The sequence below is a fragment of the Nuphar pumila genome, chromosome 3 (assembly GCF_984573655.1).
Source record: "Nuphar pumila chromosome 3, dmNupPumi1.hap1.1, whole genome shotgun sequence".
Taxonomy (NCBI): Eukaryota; Viridiplantae; Streptophyta; class Magnoliopsida; order Nymphaeales; family Nymphaeaceae; genus Nuphar; species Nuphar pumila.
In genome coordinates this window covers 29,975,470-29,997,972 of record NC_143251.1, presented here as the reverse complement: position 1 = coordinate 29,997,972, position 22,503 = coordinate 29,975,470, and the positions used below count along the sequence as shown (strand labels likewise).

Here is a 22,503-nt window from a genome sequence, read left to right as displayed (position 1 = left end):
TATTCCGGTAGCAAGAGTTGTGCGTGCTTTCGTGCTTTTATTCCCCGTTGTTCACCCTCATTGTTTGTTGCCAAGTCATGCTTTCGTATTCCCCGTTGTGCGGCACCACTAAGGTTGGCATTTGTACACGAAATAAAGGTGTTTGTTCCTACCACCACCTTTCTTTCTTGGAAATTTCTCAAGCTTGCTGTTTCTTTTGAAGTCCACCATATAATGGGTTTTGGTGGTTGCCCTCTGTTTCACAAACTTGATGCTGGAGTGATTTTGGTCAACTTGTGGATATATTTCTGGTGATTTGAAACTCTGTTTTTTCCATATGGAAAGGTGTTCCACCTCTATTGTTTGGCTTTGCACGTTATGATCAATCAAACCTTTCTGGGAACATTTCGTTATTACGCTGATGTATTACATTTTCACACGCATCACGCATATATATATATATATATATATATATATATATATATATATATATATATATATATATATATATATATATATATATATATATATAGGAAAACATGTATCATGCCCAATCCTTGGATGCAGGGTTCGATTCTGTATTTTTTTTATTTTTGATTTTTGATTTTTTGGTCTTTTGCTACGGGTGGAATTGTTGCTTAAGACCCTGGGCAGAAAATACTCTTCAATGATGGACGTTTTCACCCAGTCTTGGTTTTTGCCTATCGCTGAAGACATTTTTCTGACAAAAACCAGCATTTTTTTGCCACTGATTATGTAGATCAGCGGTGGATAGTCATCCGACTGTCATCACACTTTATGTGTTTAATGATGTGGTCTACTAGAGGAATTTGTAAATGTTCAACCATTAGCTACACAATAGTTGTGCAGTTATGCTGGCCGCTAGATATAATTTAGATTCAACGACCAGAATGCATGTAACATTTCAAAATGTTAACCTGAATATATATATATATATAAGTAATACATGGCTTGCCTAAACGTAAGCCCGAGCGTGTCTTAGCCTCTTATTACTAGAGTCACTTTGAAACTAGCAAAAACAAATCAATTTAGCTACGTTATATACAGAAATTTCTTTTATACATAACGAAAACATTGTTTTGCTTTTGGGTAAAATCTTAGGCGAGTTACAGGTATTCAAACACATCATCATTCATTAATTTAAAGCATTTATTAAATAAATTAATGCTTATAGAAACAATCTTAAATTAATAATCAATCAATCCAAAATAAATATTCTCGGGATCTAAATTGTTGGTTCACATGACACCCCTACAGCATCTCGCAACCGCTTCATCAACCTACTTGTTAGCTGAACATTGATAAAGTAGGAGGTCATACTACAATGAATCTCAATAGGAAACACACTAAACTAAGCATGCATATATGAAACTAAGTACACATATAATTAAATATCATTTTGAACAATTATATTATAGAAATAAATCATAAGATATTCAACTGAACACATACATCCAAGCATGTTGAAATCTCAGAAATCACATTCATAATAGAAATCAACACAAAAATCAAGAATTCATATAGTCAATTTTTCAAAAGAAGACTTTTATAAACCATGAATCAATTTTCACCAAAAATATGATTTTCGTCCTTGAATTTTTAAAATAATCATGCACATCTAATATCAGATTAGCAAGAATCTAATTCAACACATGTTGTACATGAAAAATCTAATACAAAGCATGGATCAAAAATCCTATAAAATAATTTTTACAAAGCATCTCTTGATTCATACAGATCTAAAACCTCCAACCTCAATATGATATCGGTCCATGCATGAACCATGGCTGAAATACATATTGAAATGCATATAAAAATATTCTCATAGCACTCATATGCTCCTTAGAATCATACATACATTCTTACCTACCTCAAACCAAAAATTGAACTGAAAACAAAAACTAAAGCTATAGGATGATTCTCCTTCTTCTCTAGGCTACACCACCTTCTTCTTAGCAATAAAAGTCAGCCCACACCAGCTCCAGACTTCCAATAAAGGGGCATGGAAGAGGGAAAATAGAGAGAAGATAGGAAAAGAGAGACTTGGGAAAAAGAAAAGAAACATAGAAAGGGAGGGGAGGGTAAGAATGAGAGTTTTTATAGCCCTCAATGGTGTTCCCAAATCCATTAGGTAAGCCTCCCAATCCTTCTAGATAAATTCTTAATTGGCATAGGAAAGTCCTAGCCAATTAGGTTGTCTAACCGTAATGAACTTCTTATTTTATTTTATTTTATTTTTTATTTTTTATTAATTTTATTAAGATAAGAAAAGTGAGGATATCCCACCCTCTTGGGAATTTGTTTACAAATGAGAGTTGGTGTAGGAGGGCCCACCTAGGAGATGTTCCACCGTGGAGTCCAAACTTTCTTTAAAACAAAACCAATCTCCTAATTACATGACCCATTTCTCAATTAAGCAACTAGGTGAATATCTTTGACTTTAAGTTTGTATAGAATCCTAAGTAAATAAGAAACTAGAAACTAGAAACTAGAAACTAGAAACTAGAAACTAGAAACTAGAAACTAGAAACTAGAAGAATTTTCAGCCAAGTAGAATGGGCCCATATAGGAAGGGGCATCCCACCCTCTTTGGATTCCTACTTGTTCAATTACACTAATTTAATTGGTTACTAAATTAAATTCATTAAATTCTTATTTTGAATTTAAAATAAAATTTTACATCCAATATTCAATCCAAATGATTTCTAATTCAAATGTCAAATCCAAATTCACATTCAATTAAATACAAATTCTAATTCATATTTAAATCAAATCCAAATTCAAATTCATGTTAAATTAGCTCCAATTCAACTTCAAGTTCTAAATAAAATTTGAATTTACTTTAAATTAAATTCATATTAAATCTTAATTGAAATACAAATTCACTTGAAATTTAAATTTGAATTAACATTCACACTAAATTCTAACTAAAATGCAAATTCAAATAAAATTAAATTTGAAATTGAGACATAAAATTTATCTTTATTAATTTAATAATTGTCGAAAAATTCATGGGTATTACAATGCATCCTATTTAAAAAAGATTTTAACCCTACCCTTTACCCTTTCCTCTTTTTCACATGACACTCCCTTTTCTCAACTTCTTTCTTTTCCTCTCGCTCTTGGTCATTACATCATTGGATTCACACTGAAGACCCCCCATGTGTCGTTGAGCCCTACTGGAAGCTCTCCATGCATGTTGAACCCCCCATACACTGGATCCCCCTCTACCCAGCAATCTCTCTCTCTCTCTCTCTCTCTCTCTCTCTCTCTCTCTCTCTCTCTCTCTCTCTCTTATCAGGTCTAGAGCAGGTTGGTATGACCCTCCATAAGGTTGGTTTGCCTCAGGCTCATGGTCTAAGGTAAAACCATGCCTCATCCAAGCTCCATCAAGGCTTGGCTTGAGATAGCTCTGAGCCTGAGCCTCCCTAAGGCCGGCTTGCCTCATACTCATGGCTTGAGGTGAGCCCACGCCTTATCCAGCATGTTTACGCTTATCAACCGAACAACTTGTAAATGATGACCTTATCGAAGAACTCGAATACCCTTGATAGATAGAAGTTGTGTTGGATATAAATTAACCAAAAAACATCATGGACTATCGGGAACAAGTGCTTAGATCGAAGGTCATCCCACTTATTAAAGTGAGATGGCAACACCATAAAATAGTCTATTGCACCTAAGAGTCAGAGTCTAATATACAAAAGAAATATTTTGAGTTATTCATGTAATACTCATAACGGAATTTTGAGGACAAAATTCTTTTAAGGAGGTGATGATGTAAGACCATAATTTTTCAGTAAACTTCTCAATAAAAATAAAATGTATTTTTATGTAATTTTATTATACCAACCTAAAATGCAAAACAAAGGAATTTTGCAGAGTCAATTATACTTAGGACGTATTTATCCTCAGAGATATATGCTCAAAACCTTCAGGGATCTATATCGCACTCATTTGGCAAAATAAAAAAAATTACAAAGTCAATCATGCTTAGGATATGTACAGGAACCTACACAATGATTTTTGTCAAAAAAGTTCAGAGAGCCATAACGAGTTCATTAAGGAGACTGAGCAATTCGTAACAACAAAATACACTTAGTCTTATCGAGACGAAGCCAATGGATCAAAGTATTTTTTTTTAAGAAAATATCAAGGGCTACATAAAATAATCATGGGATCCACATAAAATATTTCAGAAAAGCAACTAGTGGGTCCTACAGGGACTAGGGGTGGCAAAATCTGACACGACCTGCCAACCCGACCCGTCAACCCACTTCTTAGCCAGGTTTGGGTTTGGCTTAAATGGGTTCGTGTCGTAAATGGGTCGACCCGCCTAACCCGTTTATTAAACGGGTCAGGTTCGTGTTAGGGGTATGCCAACCCGCCAACCCGGCTAACCCGTTTAATAAATGGGTTAGGCGGTCGGGTCAACCCGTTTACCCGAACCGACCTGCCAACCAGCCCACCAACCCGTTTACCCGACCCCGACCCGTCCGCCAACCTGTTTACTTGAATCCGACCCACCAACCCGTTTACTCGAACCCGACCCGCCAACCCGCCAACCCGTTTACCCGACCCGACCCGTTTATTAAACGGGTTGACCGTGTCGGGTTACCCATTTAATAAATGGGTCGGGTTCGTGTTTGCCACAACCAACTCGTTTAATAAACGGGTCGGGTTCGTGTTGAGGTATGCTGACCCGCCGACTCGACCCGCCAACCCGACCCGATTGCCACCCCTAACAGGGACATAAAAGTTATTTTTTCTCCCCAAATTATTGGATGGATAAGCCTTAAGTCACATCACTTTTTGGATTTGGATCTAGACGGGAACTAACCTATACCCATACCATGACCCACATAAAAGTCTATAAATAGAAACCCTCTCTTTTTAGAAAAAAATGTCCAGACCTCTCTCTCTCTCTCTCTTCTCCCTTTTGGTTCTAGCCTAGGTAAAACTTATTTGACTTAAACTAAGCCCACTTAAGGTGAGCTTGAGTCTTCCTAGCCTAGAATGAGCTCAATTGGGTCAAACCACTTGTCCTACCCGATTAGCTTTTCTCTCTATTATTTTATTTTTTGGTTTTAACCTGGGTCAAGCTCACTTGGGGTGAGCTTAAACCAACTTGACCTAGACTGAGCTCACTTGGGTCAAGACTGCTTGACCTTGACAGGTTGACTTTCTCTATCTCTTTCTTGCCTAGGTCAAACCCATTTGACCTGGACCAAGCCCACTTGAGGTAGGCTTGAACCCAATTGACCTAATCTAGGTCTGATCCATTTTTGGCTTATGTCTCTTTGTTTCTTAGAGATGACGAGTTCTACACGCGACGCTCTTTGTTCTAACCGCACCGAACCTAAGGACGTGTCAGCCATGACCTATGAGCGCTTCTATACTTGCGCTAAGCCACCTCTACTAGATTTTTGGTAGTTTGCAAGTCGTTCTCTATTTCAAGTTATAATTGTTGAAATAATTGTCATATACGGTGGGATTTTTCTTACTGTACACATTTTTAAAACAATATTGGGTCCTAATCCTTGATTTATGCCCTTTAGAACACCGCATGCTTGCTTCAGTGTTCACACACATATCTTTATGACTACTTCTCAATATTTATGGTGAATTATGTGTCATAGGGTCATTGTCCTTAATTCATGCCCTCTAAACCACCACAAGCTTGCTACGATATTCAGGTGTGTAGCCTTATGATTACTTTTTTATTTACTATATATGATAAAATATATACACGTTGTTGTACACACTTTACTTTGTCTGATGTATGGTTTCATTCATCGGACCCTGCTTTACTCAATTTACTTAGCCTGATGCATGGTTTCATTCACTAGGCTCTGCTTTATACAATTTACTTAGCCCGATGTGTGGTTTCATTCACTGGGCTCTGCTTTACGGACTTTATTTTGTCATCGTGCTATTATGTACACTGGCTCCTATTTTACGCTATTTACGTTGTCGTCATGTTATTATATGCAAAGGCTCCTGCTTTTAATAAATATAAGTATACTATAATAAGCATATAAATAGTGATTAATCTCTATTTCTTAAAGCGATTCAAAAGCCTTATCATATTCAAAGCATTATTTGGTGATAAAATCCCTATTGTAAAGGTTTTAGATTTGCACAAAACCACATTTACGTAAATATCTAAGTCACCAGTATAAGGTTTAACCAAGGCTTAGGTTTTTGATAAACCATAGAAGATGCAACATACGCACAACAATGCACATCTATCAAAAAGTGAACATAGTATTTTTTCTGTTAAATAGGGGAGATGCTACCAAAATTTCTAACAAGGTGTTCTACGAGCTAAAAAGAAATATAGTGTTTTATCCATTAAACATGAGAGATGCTGCCAAAATTTTTGGCAAAATACTCACCTAAGCTAGTATAGTTGGCACGATAATGCCCTCATTGTTGGAACCCTACAAGGATGACTCATTTTATTTTCACCTTCAAGGGCATCAAACTCGTAAAGGTTGTTACGCCAGAGTATCTTTTGTGCCTTATTAAGCTATTGCTCATTGCGGCTAAATGTGACCGAGCAGTCGATCAAAAGTGATCATTGATTATGCATGCCTCTGTAAAATACTATACAAGAATAATACTCGTACGTGCCATTGTGTCAGAGTTGGTTATCCACTTGCAAGGGGTGAAGTGCTCGTGAATGTCATATACTCCAAACGCGACGTCTACATGCATATAAACAAAAAAAATGATAGTCACTGTCCACACGGGAACATGTTCGTGCTTCAGAAAACTTATTGGAGTTAGGTTCATATTTTCTTTCATTCAGAATGCATCGGATTTCCTATGTGGCACTCGACGTTCTAATAATAAAGATCATGTTGTCGAACCCCTTCATGACTTACGCTCATCGAGGCAGACGTTGATAGTACCACCTCAAGTGACATACTTTATTTGATGAACCAAAGAGTTTGGGTGGTCTTCAGTCACTCGGAGGTTAAGACGCCAGATTATCCCTAGGACCTAGGGGTTGACCCCTCTACTGTAGTAGTATGATGCATCCAATTTGGGCCTAGTGAGGTTTATCCCGATAAAAATCTATTTGGGTCTAGAGAGGTTTATCTTGATAAAAATCTATCAACTTGCTATGGATAGGGTCACACAGACTTTTGAGCATAAAAAATACATAGCATAATAAATACTCAGATGGCTTCATCAAAGTTATATTCTTCTGTGCACTAGGGAATAAATTATAATTATCGAAACAATGCATTAGTTATAGGTATACAAACGAATGAATGAATTAAATAAATGTATGTTAGTACTACTCATGCATCACCTTATGAAAGGTATTGATCTTGGTACACTGTTGGACCGATTGGGCAAATGACCCAAATTATATCTGCATGGCTAAGCTAGGCTCAAGGATCTCCTGCTTTTGTCCATGGGATACCTATACGCTAAGTCATGGAGACTTAAGCTATGATATTTTCAACTGCGGTCCTAAAGTGGCCTTTTATATCTTCAACATATTATACTTGTTAGAATTAGAATATTTTTTATCAGACCAGGAATAGTTCTGACCCCGTTTTATGGGGGATACTAAACCTGCATTGTAACATGTGAAGCAACGCAACATCAAGATCCAGGGTTTCTTCAAACTTTGTTGAACATTTGTTTGCAAATTGAGTTTATCTAGTGTTGCTTTACTAAGTAGTATTGTTTGTAATAAATAACTCATTTTTGTTTGCTTAAATAAAATCTTTTGTTAGAGAACGAATGATTGACCACATACATATGACTTGCCCGACATCTTCTAAAACTGATAACTAACTGTTTATTTTTGCTGCTATTCTTTTCTAAATTTTGTTGAAAAAAAATGAATTTCATGATATTTGAACAAAATGTTTTTTTGAAAATCTAGGGCATTACAAATAAGGACTCGCATCATTTTGGTATCATAGCACAACCTACAAGATGACTTAATTTGGTATGTCCATGTTGCCCACGATGTCGTATGGGTGTTGGTTTTGTACCCTATTCATAGACGAGGTTCATGAAGAACCTCTACATAAATTCAAAGTTGAACCCCCTCTTCAATGAAGATGTGGGGAAAGAAGAGGTTATTTAAACCCTCTATGATTTTTACCAAAGGACATCGCAAGAAAACCTTGCATAAAATTGAGGATGAGCCTATTTTCGATAAGGAAGTAAAGAAATAACCCTCACATGAATTTGAGGGTGTTCCAACATTTAATGAGGTTGACAAAGAACCCTTGCATGAATTTGAAGGCGAGCTCATCTTTGATGAAGATACAGAAGAAGAAGGAAAAGGTTAACACAATGACAAACCTCTCATAGGTGATGTTCTAGAGAAAGAAAGTTTGGACTATGCATTCTAGCACTAGGAATGCATTTTTCTAGTCAGCCATGGTAAATAGATTTTCAGAGAATGAGAGCAATGATGAAGCTTTGAGATTGTACTCTAAGACACAGTTATCTAGACTCAGGCCTAGCGAATTCACGTTGGTCGGCGTTTTCAATGCTTGTAGCAATAAAGCAACCCTTGAATATGGTAAATGGGTTCATAGCTATATATTAAAGTAGGGATTTGAATATGAGGTTTTTGTGAGTAGTGCACTTATTGATATGAATGCAGAATGTGGCAGTGTTCAGGATGCACAAAAAGGGGTTGGTTAATTGAAAAGGTCAGATATGATTTTGTAGACTTCAATGGTTAGCGGGTATTTTCAAAATGATAAGAATAACTAGGGTGTTGTTAAGCATAGAGGGGATGTCCATATTTTGAAGGATTTTTTTTAATGTTAGTACCTCTTATCTTTAGGAAATTATATTTGAATTGTCACATTCCCACATAGTTGTCTCCCTTTGCAGGTGAAATATATACTGTTGATTTTTTTCATTGAGCTAAAAACACATCTAAACATAAAAAATTATTAAGCTAATACATGTTTTATACTAAATAAAGTATAGAGATCACATCTATGGGTTTAGATTAGACAAAAAATATATACAAGTATGTTTTTCAAAGGGGTCTAGGATGGTCTGGTGAGAGAAATAGTCTGAAAGCTACACATCACTATATATATAAAGACTGCCCGATGTGTTTATCATTGGTTATTTACTAAAAATAAGCATCTTAAATTGATTTAATGTAAAAATGTAAATATTTTATCATCAATTTTTAGTATAATATCAATCTTTGATTTTTTCACATCTTTAAAATACACATTCGAGCATAAAAAATCTTAATCAAATACATGTTATCTATTGAGTAAACAATGATAAACATATCTAATGGTATAGATTGAACAAAAAAATACTTGAAAACATGATTTTTGGAAGGTCCTAATGAGACCTAACAATAAAAGGGGTAGGATTATCTTTCTTCTCACGCATGTATATATATATATATATATATATATATATATATATATATATATATATATATATAGAGAGAGAGAGAGAGAGAGAGAGAGAGTATTTGTTACTAATGAAGGTAAGAAACTAATGAGCTAGAAATCACAGATGCAAGTTGTATCAATTCAATCTAACTACATAGATGTGTTCAACATGGTTTGTTTGCTAAGGATCAAGCCTTGGATTGTACTTTTCTGATGTAAAAATATGATCTTTTGAGTTGTGAAATTTTTGCACGTTGTTGCCGTCGTTGATTTTTAGACTCCTTATAAAACCTAATTATTTGTCATAATTACATGATTCAAAACAAGTTTCCTACTAAACAAACCATGTAGATCACCTCCATAACATTTGATTCATAAAATTTTTGAAGAAAAAAGTAATTTCTACTCTAGTTTCTTACCTTCATTAGTAGTCAATATATATATATATATATATATATAAGATTTGCCTGACCTGGAAAAACTGAATGATTTTTTCGTGGTGTTAAAGGCTAATCAATTTTTAATACGAAAAGGATGTCATTGTTTGCCGTATGCTGAAGCAAACAGGGCATATTCGGAAGATAAACTGTAAACTAATATCACGATGGATTGCTTGTTCTTAGAGAGAAAAAGTATGGTGATTAAAAGAATCTAAAGTACTGGACATAGTTTATTGTGGATGTAGAAATAAAGTGAAAGTCCAGAAACCAACTTCGCATTAATAAAATGTCGTCCTGACAAAAGTGGTTAAAAATTATAGAAATTTGTGTCATATTCAAAGTTAAAGTTATTGCGTTCAACTTCTCAACACTAAAAACACCAGCTTAACAACAAGATGCCTTAACCAACAACCAAAGTTTAGTCTTTAATTAGATTAAAGCACTGCTCTCTAACAAATCTTTGGTTGTCTACTATGCAAGTCTAGCTCCACACCTATTTGCCAAAGTTCTACACGTTACCCTTTTTTCTTTTAGAGAGAGAGAGAGAGAGAGAGAGAGTTTTGGGATGGTTTTGAATAAATTTCACTAGCCAAATTCAGAAAAGGTCTACAAAGTAAGATTTAATAGATAGTACGACGCTAAGGTTATTTTAGCATCAGATGAAATATAACCAAGTTTATGCATGTGCCCCAAAGTTATATTAAACCGCACAAGTACTCTATTACTTATAGGAATTTTGGAGAGCGTGAAAACTGAAGTTTTTTCATGAAGTTGATATTGTTCTGCTAGTAGAAATTTTGAAAAGTTTATGAACTTAGTCGTGTTTCACAAACCTAAACCTTTAAACAAAAAGTGGATGCCTGCCCCTGCTAACTTGGAAAGCGACTTTCATGTGGACCCTCTAAATTTATGTTTGGGTCACATGAAATAGGTACTACTATGAAAGACTACATGCACTACCCATTGGTTCATTGAATTAACTCTCCCTTTGAAATTGTTGGGCTGAAGGGCAACCCCTCTTACCTCCTGATGTGGGCCTCATAAATTGTGGGTCCTACATCTGCACCTCTATCAAGCGTGCACAGAGGCAGGGTTGACCCCCCACTAGGTAAACAAACAACTTGGTTTGGTTTTAGATGTCTGTCCTCCAATATTAAAATAAACAAGTTGGTTGGGTTTAGAGGTCGCTCCTCCCATATTATATTAGTAATGATATGGTGCTCAATGAGTACCTAATCCCACCTAATAGAAGCTTTAAATTGTCAATTTTTTAAAACTTTTTAGTTGATCAGACCCTATAGATATGATCTATAAGCATTATTTAATAGAAAACAAATTTTGGATCACGCGATTGTAGCATATATGTATGTTTTTTAAGTCCTTTAAAAATCAACGGTTCACAATGTATCAAAATTTCATGACTTTTAAAAAAATATACTTTTATGTCCAAAACACATGATCCAAAGCATGATTCATATCATATAAACTATGTTGAGTACATCCATAAAGTTTAATTGAGAAGATAATGATTTCTAATATATGTGAGAGTAGGTACTTCCTGGAGCACCGTAGCATCTCTAAAATAAAGTTGTTGGTTTTAGATGTGAGCTCTTCATTTTAAATAGCTCAATTTACACATAGGTACCTTATGTATGAAAATTTTAAATATCCAACAAAATGGATTTAAATTCATCACATAATTTTGGATCCAAATCTTCTTTAGTTAGATCTAGGCTTGGGATAGTCTCTGAAAGAAGATCTGGATCGAGTTTCAGTTCTGCTTTGAGATCCAAGGGACCTTGAACGGCTCGCTCTAGGGTTGTAAAGAATATTTTATATAGTTTCAAAAAAAAAAAAAAGCATCCATGAAGTCCAATAACAAACTCAACTATTTGCTAGTAAAGGGTCTCATGATTATGGGTTCATAGTTCATAGTACAAATAAATCTGTTATTTCTTGTAGTGGTGGTTCTCTTAACAAAGTGATTTAAACATTGGAGAGAGGATCAGGTCAGAGGCACCACTGACGGTAGCACTGTGAGAGGCCCCTTGGATGTCATTTATCTTGAGATCAACGGCATCCAAAAGAGCTCAAAGCACACTCTGACTATCCCATCTCTAAACATTGGAGCTCACACTCAGTCATCACGATTGATATACTAATTCCTGTGCAATTTATTATCCAACAAAAATGCCACATGCCCTTACAAATTAAAAGGAGGGGGGCCTATGAATCCTAAATCTCAGATCTCTCTTATTTTGTCTTTGTCATCAAATTGGACCCAATATTGAATCTCTCTCTCTCTCTTAAGTTAAATGAAAATTCTCAATGAGAACCCAGAAGCGGGCCACTTAATGGGCCCACCTCTCTGCGGAATTCAATCTTTGGCATAGCTTGACACAGGAAACCCCCTCCTCTCTGTTGGGCCCTTAACTATAGTGACAAACATTTTTATAGGCAAAATCTCGTTTTTCAAAAACTTGCTAGAAATTGAAAATTTTTCATAAATCTCTCATTTTTTTCGGCAAAATCTTGGCAATAAAAAAAGTAATAAATAAATAAATACGTTATTTTTTTATAAGAAAACATTAATAAAATTTATTTGAAATAAAAATACAAGGGGTTTTCACGATAAATAGCAATTTAAAACGTAAATATCGCGTTTAAATCACGATATTTATGTTTTTTTTTCATAAATCTCATAATATTTTGAAAATCTGGCAAGAAATTGCCATTTTAAACTTTCAGGCAATTTCTCATGATATTAATTATCGCAATATTTTCATAAATCTCACGATATTTGTCACTATGCCCTTAACTATACGTGATATGGATTCAACTTTGTTAAAAAGAATAGAAAGCCAAGTAGCGTGCCAAACTTATCAGATCGAGTCTCTCTCTCTCTCTCTCTCTCTCTCTCTCTCTCTCTCTCTCTCTCTCTCTCTCAGAATGACATCCAATGGTCATATTCTTCAATTGGGTATAATCTTTTAGCACGTAAAGAGTTGGGATACGCAAAGTTTCCCACCTACATTCATCATTATCAATAAGCCTTTCTAATTGCGTGAGTTGAGGTATCATCTTTATCTCATCAAAAAACCACCTATTCTACGGTTTACAGTCTAGATTGACCATGTGTCACTAGGTCAGGTTTGACCCGGAACCAACTTGAAGAAAATGCTATAGGGTCAAGGTTTGGTAAGTAAAAAGGAGGTCCTATGAGAAACTGGGTTGGACTCAAATGACCCCATTAGTATATGGAGCCAAAGTATGGTTTGTGGAATTTCTGTCCAACCTGAGTTCCGATTATGACCCATGATTTTTCAATATAAAAAAGAAAAAAAAATATTATATCGAGTATGGGCCAGGTCTGGCGCATGCATGTAATACTTATAGGACCCGGACATGGTTTTCTTATAACAGACCTGATAGGACCTGAGCCTGGACCTGGTACTAGTACCTCAAAAACAGATCCAGATTTGAACTCACCTGGGTCAGAACCAGATTCTACCCGTTGACACCCCTAACCATGACCTACTACCACAGTCTCCATTTCTCTATCCACGTACGCGTTACCATCTATACCCTACCGTAGTTTATCATAACCGCAGGATATATAACCCTATATTTTTTAATATATCCCGACTCGATTTTGTCCTTAGATATTCAAAAACATAAAAATTAAAATTATTTCTTTTTGAATATATTGCAACTTTTATCGTGATTTTGATAGATGTTTTGCTTTATTTTTATTTTAAAGTTGTATTTCAAAGTTCCGATTAATTAATTCGTGGTATGTAAAAACTTTTTTGAAAATTTTCTTAGAAACAATTTCCTTTTTTAATTTCGTTAGATTTTTACTGGCTAATAATTTCTAAGTAGGTGATTGGGTAAAGGGATCAGATTAATAACTCAAAAATCAGAGGTACGAGAGAGTGGTACTAGTGTGAAACAGCCTACCGTGTGGTGTACCATATTTTTTCACAGATTTTTATTGTACTCCTGAATTAGTTGGGTGTGCATTTTTTTTTTTTGCCTTTTTTTTTTTACCAAGTAACTCTTGTCGAGAGAACCAGCTAGGTCACTTAATGAACCCGCCCTCTTCTTGTAAGGTAAATTTCAGTTGGGGTCACCGACACTCAAGCCCTTAAAGAAGCCCCACCAGTTAAAGGCACCTGCACACTCGGTGCGAATCGAACTCGAGACGAAGAGGTCAGCACCTTCTCCCTAGGCCACTGGGCCGACCCGAGCGGGCCATGTTGATGATGGCTAAGCTAGTTTCTTGAAAGCACATACAGATAGATTACTAACCATTTATAAGCTCATGTCTTTACAAGTTATGACGTGCATGGACTTTTAACAATGCAGAGCAAGTAAGTTCCTGGACAACCCATGAACCCCCAACTATGTTTGGTGCGTTTGGAATCACCCACTTGGACAAAACAACGTGGGATAAGCTGGAAAGTAGCATTGCCGAAAAGGTAGGACACTAGGACACATTTGAAAGCAGATAAAGTTTTCTTAGAAAATTTGAACTGCTCGTACAAAAACTTTCATATGGAGGGCATGGGAGATTTACCGTCCAGAAGGCTGCAAAAATGTGAAAATTTGTCAAAAGAATTTTTTTTTTCTCCACCTCTCGCCATGGAGGAAGTTTTTTCCCTGTACGGCTGAGAAAATTGTACATGGGTCTGAAAGTTTTTCACTTGCTTAGAATAGGATAGGCAAAATCCCCTTCATTTTTTGACATTTTGTGCGGAAGTATTATATATATAAAGTGCTCCCCGAGTACCTACTCTCACCTAATAGAAACTTTAGATTTTTAAATTTCTTAAAACTTTTTTTTGTTTATCAGACCCTATGGATATATGATCTATAAGCATTATTTAGTAGAAAACAAGTTTTGGATCATGTGAATATAGAATACATGTACGTTTTTTAAGACCTTTAAAAACCCAAGGCTCACAATGTATCAAAATTTTATAACTTAAAAATTCCTAATTTTATATCCAAAAAACATGCATGATCCAAAGCACGACTCCTATCAAATGAAGTATGTAGAGTAAGGTTTAATTGAGAATATATATGAGAGAGTAGGTACTACTTCATAGCTTTATTAACCTACTTCAAGCATAACTTGGTAACTCGTGATCATATGGTGCCCTAAAGAGGGATTGGCGTAGTGGGCTGGGGTCGTGGCTGTTAGATGGGCAATCAAGGTTCGATTATCATGGGTGTCACCCTAGGGACAGGGATCCTTAGCTTGAAAGTTTTACACTGACGGCATGACAAGCTGAGCCAGCACAACCAGGTCTTCATGGAGAGTGCGGTTTCTTCGAGTGGAGTTATAAATCCAACACAAAATGGTGAACAAGCAAACGCCATGGAGACAATCATGTCCTTGACCAATCAGGCTGTTTTGTCAAAAAAATTCATCCAAAAAAAACTTCGTTACCGTAACAGTTGACTGCTTTCAACCTTTGCTGCTCTTTCTGCCACGTTTCGTCCTTTTATTAGTCAGATGCGTCCACTCATAGAACGGTCCACAGTGTCGGTGGAATTCTTCTGATGACGTTGACAGTGACGTCTCAACTACTCCAACACGAGGGCTTTCTGCCATCCCCCGCACAAAGAAGAGAGAAAAAACCCGAAGCCCCAATTACCTTACCACCAATCGTATAGCCAAGCTCAAAAATTATGTGGTAGTAATGTAAATGGCCTGCTGAAACACACACTCTCTTCGATCCCAACCACTGGCACAGTGCCACCGACAGTCGCGGGGTTGGCCCATTTGTTGCCGAAATAGGAAAATTGCCTCCAGCCACAAAAGGGTTAAAGTCTGCTACAATCTTTATGTACGAGCACACGATTTAGCCAACTTTTTTTTATTTTTGTTGTTCAAATGACCGTTTGGATGTGATTTACATGCCGTTTTTAGTGAGAATCAACTTTTGAATATACAGATTTTTTTATTCAGCAATGCAGAAATGACCGGCTGTAAATGCACTGATTTTTCTCGATTCAAAAAACGTTTTTCTCATCAAAAGAAAAAAAGAACTTGATGCAAAGATCGTTTCCCACTAAATCCGATGCTAAACACATCTAATCTAAGAGTTTTTTTTTTATGTTAAGAGGTGCGTCAAAACAAAAGTTGCATCGTAAGATTCTAACTAGATGGTACCCCGGCCAATAAACCAAGACATGGATACGACCAATCAGTGCACTTCTCCGTCTTCCGTTTTACATGTGTTCGTGTCAAAAGCTTTTCGTTGGTTAGCTCTCTGGACGGTTGATCCATCACATGAGAATTTTAATATCCCCCACAACATTCTTGTTGAAGTCGCCCTCGTTCTAGTCGTCTTGAGATGATGATATTCTTCAAATCTCACCACCATTTTGACAAATTCCTTTTGGAAGATTCGTTTGAGGGGAGAGAGGTGAGATGCTAAAGTTGCAGCAGTTGGTAACATTGATGGCGACCTGGCGGCAATTTAATTTTGGAGCTCATGTGGAGTAAAAAAATATGGGAACTCAGGAGGTTCCCTTAATTGGATCCCCTCCGAGAGTCTTGAGCCCCGAGTTGCTTTGTACGGATGCGTGGGCGCTGTTGGGTTTGTTGGGCGGTTGGTTGATTGAGGCAAGGAAGGAGGTAAATTTCATGGCCTGGGAGTCTGCTGTCATGGTTTGTTTTGTTTTGTCGAGATCTGGAGGTTCGTTTTAAAACCTTTGAGGTTGGTTGAGAAGGGAGAGCTTAGATTCTGCTGCTTTTGGTTGTTGGGGATTTAAGTGGTTGCAGGATTTGGAAGGAATTTAACTTGAAAATGGTGATGGGTGTTTAGTCTTTTCATGTGATTTGATGAGATACGGTATGATGCTTCCACCATTGGAAGTATAGGAGATTGAAGGGTGATGATCATTTGGGGGGCCTGTGTGAAGGTTGTGCTTTGGGTTGGTTGAAGTGGGCTTCTGCGCTTTCCTGACAAGGACTGGCGGAAAGAAGCTGATATCTGGGCGTATTCCTTCTTGAGGACCTGAACCAACAGAGAGAATGGTTGCGGCAATTGGAAGCACAACTCTTGAGCAAGGAGCCAAAGACATGGAAGGTGACGGCAAAAATTTGGTGGTGGGTATCAGGATGGACGGAGAGGGCCACGAATTGCTATCCTGGGCCATCTTTAAGTTTGCAGATCCAGGAGACCGTATCATTGCTCTTCATGTTTTCAAGGATTCAGGTCAGAAACAAGTTCTATGTTCTAGTTATTCTTACAGCTTTGCTGCTGCTTTTCGTTGATTGATTACTTCTGAACGTTTCATGTTTTGGGGTCTAAAAGATTTGTTATTAATCCTCTGCAGACCGGTCTTCCAAGAACAAGTCGTCCACTCTCTGCCTGGCAAAGTCATTAGATAGTTTCCTCGCATCATATGAAAGCTTCTGCACTATGAAGAAGGTAAGCCCTCATATATCATGCAACAGATGATGTTCTCTGTTAAATTGGGCAAGGTGTCTTCCCCAGAGTTTTTCATCTGGCTTATTATACTACTTTTAATATGTTGGTAACTCAAGAAGTATTAGAGTGCTTTCCGAGCCAGACTCGAATTGCACTAGTAAATAAATTGTCCAATAATTGGAATTCAAGTTCACTGGTTTGATCTCTTTGAAGATAATCTTTCAACACATACGGATGATAATAACATGTTCTAAATCTCTAGGTAAATCTTGTTGGTAAGCTATCTCATGGCAAGTCGATCCGAAAAGCACTAGTCCAAGAAGCAAAAGAACATGCAGCCGTTGCTGTAATCGTAGGGGCGTGCAAAACCTCTCTTGGGTTAGTATGACAATCTAGTTCCATGTTTGTTCTCAAGTTGGATATTTCATATGGATCACTTCAAACAGTCCTTGATGCCTTTCAGGAGCTTGGTTTCAATGGCGAAGTATTGTGCCAAGAGGTTGCCTCCTTGTACTTCTGTGATAGCTATTCACAATGGAAAGATCATGTTTCAGAAAGATGAATCAAAAAACAGAGCAGGTATTATTTTTTTAACCTCTTCCGAAAGCTAGTTTTGTGATTATTCTCCTGATTCAAGAAATGTTTCTTGATTAACAGGCAGATTAGAAATAGTTCTGAAGCCAAGTCCAAATAAGAAGCTAGGGAGTACCTTTGAGGATTCCCAAATTCGTAATTCCAATTGCAGTGAAAATTCGGACTCAAGTGTTGAGAAGGTGCCTGAGAATATAAGCTCCATTCCAGACCCTGAAAGTATATCCACTAACTTGCATGAAATCTCTTCCATGCAATCTGTCGGTGGTGACTCTTCACTGCAACCTTATGACAATGAAAGTGTGAGCTTATCTATGATCTGTGATAGGAGACCTTACTCGGTGTCCTTATCCTCATTTTTTAACAGCAAATCCAGTTCATCTGAAGATGACAGAGCTGAATCGTTTGAGTCTCAAGATGAAGTTGAGGCTATTGACACTGAAAATATTCATATAGGGGCAACTGAAGAGGCACCAGGCTTGGTTACTCTTCTTGTAAGAAAATTTCCACGACAACAGCAGCCAGGATGGCCACTTCTTAGAAGAGCAACCATATCAAGCATGGAAGCACTGCATAGTCCAGAAGCAAGGAAAATGCCAGTTGTCCAGTGGGCATTGCAATTGCCTAACAGGTCCCCACTAAGCAGTCCTTGGCACAATCCTGCTCCGGAGAAAGCCAAGGTGCATAATGATGAAACCAACCAGCCAACTGAACTCGCAAGAGAATTGGCAGTTCTCCACAAGAGAAACTCTTCTTGTTGGAGACAGTTCAACTATGATGAATTCCAAAGTTTGTCTCATCAATTTTCTTCAGGTTTTCCCAGAGATACCTATTCTACTGCTTTACATTCTAAATATATCCTTGATGTGACTCAAAAATTTGAATTTGAAGTAGTTCCTACAGGGTAAGACCCTTCTATTAAGGTTTCTGTAGGAAGGCACAATTTATTCGCATTTTCATGGATTTTGTTTTTCAAGATGGTGACAATTAAGCTGTTCTAGTAACCAAAATTCCTATATATATGAAGAATTGTGATAGAACCCGATTCCCAGAGGATCGGTTCTGCCTTGCGGGGCACGATTCAGAACCCGAAAAGGATCCCCACCTGCACGGTTAACGCTGGGATGGTTCTAGGGCACCTCGAGGTTGCTGCAGCAGCAGCTGCGGCCCAGGGGGCTGTGACATGTCCGCCGCAGCATGCAAGACGTATCGCTGTGTAGGACACGGCCAAGGAGAAGGCAGGCGAGCGTGCAGAGCTAGTCGTGTCTCTGGATAGAGGACACGGCCAAGGAAAAACGTAGGGGCATGGCTGGGCATGTCCCAAGGCTGGGACATGACCAGGGGAAGGAAATGCAGGGAGAGACAGGAAGAAGTATCACCTTGTGGGTTTGGAAAATGAGGCAGATGCCGAAGGTGTGGCTGGAAGGGAGAAATACATTCCCGACTGACCGGTGATGAGCAGGAATGGATGAACGGGAGAGGGAGCATAATCTCTCTCTTGAGGAGCAATCACATACACGATCCGTGAACGAAATTTAGAGGAACATCTCAATAAATTTTATTAAATATTAAAATAACTATACATACCTATTTATAGAACAAAAAATAAGATTAAGATAAAGTGTACATCCACAGTCAGTCACTCTCCCTCTCTGGATGGGATTCCAGGGAGGGCGTCCTACTCTCTTAGAGAGTCCTAGGGTAAGTGGGAGCCTTGGAGGAAGTGGGATTTTTCAAGGGGTGTCCCACTCTAGAAGAGTCCCAGGAAGCTTTCTTTCTCTCTTCTGCGCAATCCCCAGCTGAGTGGGTTTGGGGTGGATCTGGATCTGACTGTCGAACCTGAGGCAGAAAAAGGATATGTAACAAATTGAAAACATTTTTATTGGTTTTAGAGGAAAGGTTACAATTTCTCAAGAATGTTAATTTGAAGTAGAGGAAAGGTTACAATTTGGGAAACAAAAAAGAAAAGGAGAAACTGAAAGGGATTCAAATGCTCTTCTTTATTCATAGTTATCGCTTGTCCTTAATTTATGAACAATACTAGAGTTATATTTACTGTCTTATGTTATAACATGCTTTAACTCAAAATGCAGTATCAGAGTATTCAAAACTAGTCCTTCTATAGTTTAAAGCATAAAAAATCATGTCATTTGTTTAACTACTCAATTTTAACTTTCACAAAATCTCTTTGAAGCAGGCAATCTAATAGGAAAGGGAGGGTGCAGCAAGGTTTACAAGGTCTCTCTTCCAAATAGGAAGCCACTCGCGGTGAAGATCTTGAAATCATCTGAGAAAGCTTGGAAGGACTTTCTTTTGGAGGTTGAGATGATCAGTTCTTTGCAGCACAAAAACATCATTTCTCTCGTTGGTGTTTGTGTAGAAGACAGCAGTCTTATTTCAGTGTACAATTTCTTATCCAGAGGAAGCCTGGAATATTACCTTCATGGCGAGCTTTGCTAGAACTCTATCCTGCTAATCAGTACTTTGGTTTTAGATTTTCTTGAATAAGTTTTGTTATTCTCACTATTCAGGTAGGAAGGGAAACACTGTACTTCCATGGAAGCTGAGATTTAAAGTTGCTCTAGGTGTAGCAGAGGCATTGAATTATCTTCGCAGTGGATGTTCAAGACCAGTCATACACAGGGATGTCAAATCTTCAAACATTCTTCTTTCAGATGATTTTGAGCCACAGGTAATGCATCAGTTACTAGCTAGTTGACATGAGAGAGAGGGTTGGGGGCCACTATGTCACACTTAAATACTCAATATTTTATATAGTTCCTCATGATGTATTCCGAATGGGAAGACCTGCAAAAAAAGCTAATGCAGCAACATATAAGCAGAATCCATGTGATATAACCCACCAGCATGCATTAACTTCGTGTGGTGCAGCACAAGAAGAATTAACCAAGCACCATAAATGGTTCACTTAGTGACATGTTTTCAAAATCAACTGTAATCTAATGAATTAACTTTTATGTGACAGTTATCTGATTTTGGTCTTGCAATTTGGGCACCTACAGCCACAAGTGATATTACACACAATGATGTTTTCGGAACTTTTGGGTATGTTAAGTGTTGTAACTTCTGCTTTCAAACTTGTCCGATATCCAATTAGTGCAGTGCCTGAAGATAAAGGAAATGAGTTGTTCTGGTGCAGGTACCTTGCACCTGAATATTTCATGTATGGTAAAGTGAGTGACAAAGTTGATGTTTACTCTTTTGGCGTCGTTCTTCTCGAGCTACTCTCAGGACGAAGGCCAATCAGCAATGAATGTGCCAATGGCCAAGAGAGCTTGGTCATGTGGGTAAGGCTTCTTGTATTTTTTCAGAATTTTAATTTCCCAAGCCTGTGTTGGATCTGTAGCAGTGCATATATCACCATATGTAAAGTGGCAGGAGAATTTAATGGGAGTTTAGATTTCTAATGAACCTAGTTTTTATCATAAAAAGGCAAGAACTGCAAGCCGTCAAAGTAGGCGTCTTGCAATTCTCAACTTTGTGACATTGGAATTCAACGGCCGATATTTGCATTGCTGTCTGAACCACCGTTGAATGATCCAAACACAGCCTAGGTGCCTTTCTAAAGCTGCGTGCCTGTGTCTACTAACTTCATAATAACAATGACATTACATGAAGGCAACTGCAATACTGGAAAAAGGAAATACGATTGATCTTATCGATCCAAAATTGGCTGGCAAGTATGATGAGGACCAGATGAGGAGAATGATCATGGCTGCATCCCTTTGTATAAGAAGAACGGCTCGTCTTCGCCCTCAAATTAATCTGGTAATGCATCTTAGTTTGTATTATCTGTGTGTGTTTCAAAATCCAGCTTTCCTAATGATTGCATTGGCTGGTAACCAGATACTGAAGCTGCTACAAGGAGATGAGGATGTGATCAACTGGGCAAGTCTACAAGCTTCTAATGCTAAAGAATCTCAGAATCAGGATGAGGAATCATATCTACCTCCTGACGTCCTGTCTCATCTTGATCTTGCATTGCATGATGTGGAAGATGATACTCTTTCTGTCTGCAGCATCGATCAAAATAAGCATCATTTTCTCGAGAACTACCTGCAAGGAAGGTGTAGCCGTTCATCTAGCTTAGATTGAGATGGGTTGTTTTTCCTGGTCTCTTCTTTTGTTTGTTACATGCGTGTGTGGGCTACAGAAAGGGTGAAGAAAATCACACAATCAGTGACACTGAGTTAACATATAGTGTGGATTCTGTAAATTACACCTACAGAAGTAACGATAAGATCACTCTCAATGGATCAGAGTGTAATGAAAATACTTCCCTGCCATCTGGATTGAGTTAATACAACACAGAATTTACAGGTTTCTGCTTTTTGTGTTTATCCCTGTCACATGGACTCTTCTAAGAGGGCACCCTGTGCGACACTTGGACACAACTTTCTTTGTGTTAGGTGAAGTCCACCACACTGAGGTCTATTTTTATCGAAAACTAGATTCAGATCAAGTTCATATATATATATATATATATATATATATATATATATATATATATATATATATATATATATATATATATATATATATATATATATATATATATATATACCCTCCCCGCAGCCCTGCACTCAAGTTTTT

At 37.4% G+C, this 22,503-nt stretch overlaps 1 protein-coding gene across 1 annotated transcript; it reads left to right on the top strand.

The window, feature by feature from the left end:
* Positions 1-16,067: 16,067 nt before the first annotated feature.
* Positions 16,068-22,210, top strand: LOC149842459 (protein kinase STUNTED-like). The gene is made up of 11 exons (XM_090001447.1): positions 16,068-17,082; positions 17,204-17,298; positions 17,561-17,676; positions 17,762-17,877; positions 17,956-18,702; positions 20,087-20,335; positions 20,421-20,581; positions 20,876-20,955; positions 21,050-21,197; positions 21,529-21,678; positions 21,757-22,210. Exons 1-11 carry the CDS (start codon positions 16,899-16,901, stop codon positions 22,003-22,005), a joined length of 2,295 nt encoding a protein of 764 aa, XP_089857573.1. The 5' UTR covers positions 16,068-16,898; the 3' UTR covers positions 22,006-22,210.
* Positions 22,211-22,503: the final 293 nt, after the last annotated feature.

Excerpts from the sequence above, each read along its gene's own strand:
- LOC149842459 (XM_090001447.1), top strand. The coding sequence starts at position 16,899 with ATGGTTGCGGCAATTGGAAGCACAACTCTTGAGCAAGGAGCCAAAGAC. Across the intron at positions 18,703-20,086 it reads GTCTCATCAATTTTCTTCAG|GCAATCTAATAGGAAAGGGA; the intron begins GTTTTCCCAGAG and ends TCTTTGAAGCAG. Across the intron at positions 21,679-21,756 it reads TTCGCCCTCAAATTAATCTG|ATACTGAAGCTGCTACAAGG; the intron begins GTAATGCATCTT and ends GCTGGTAACCAG.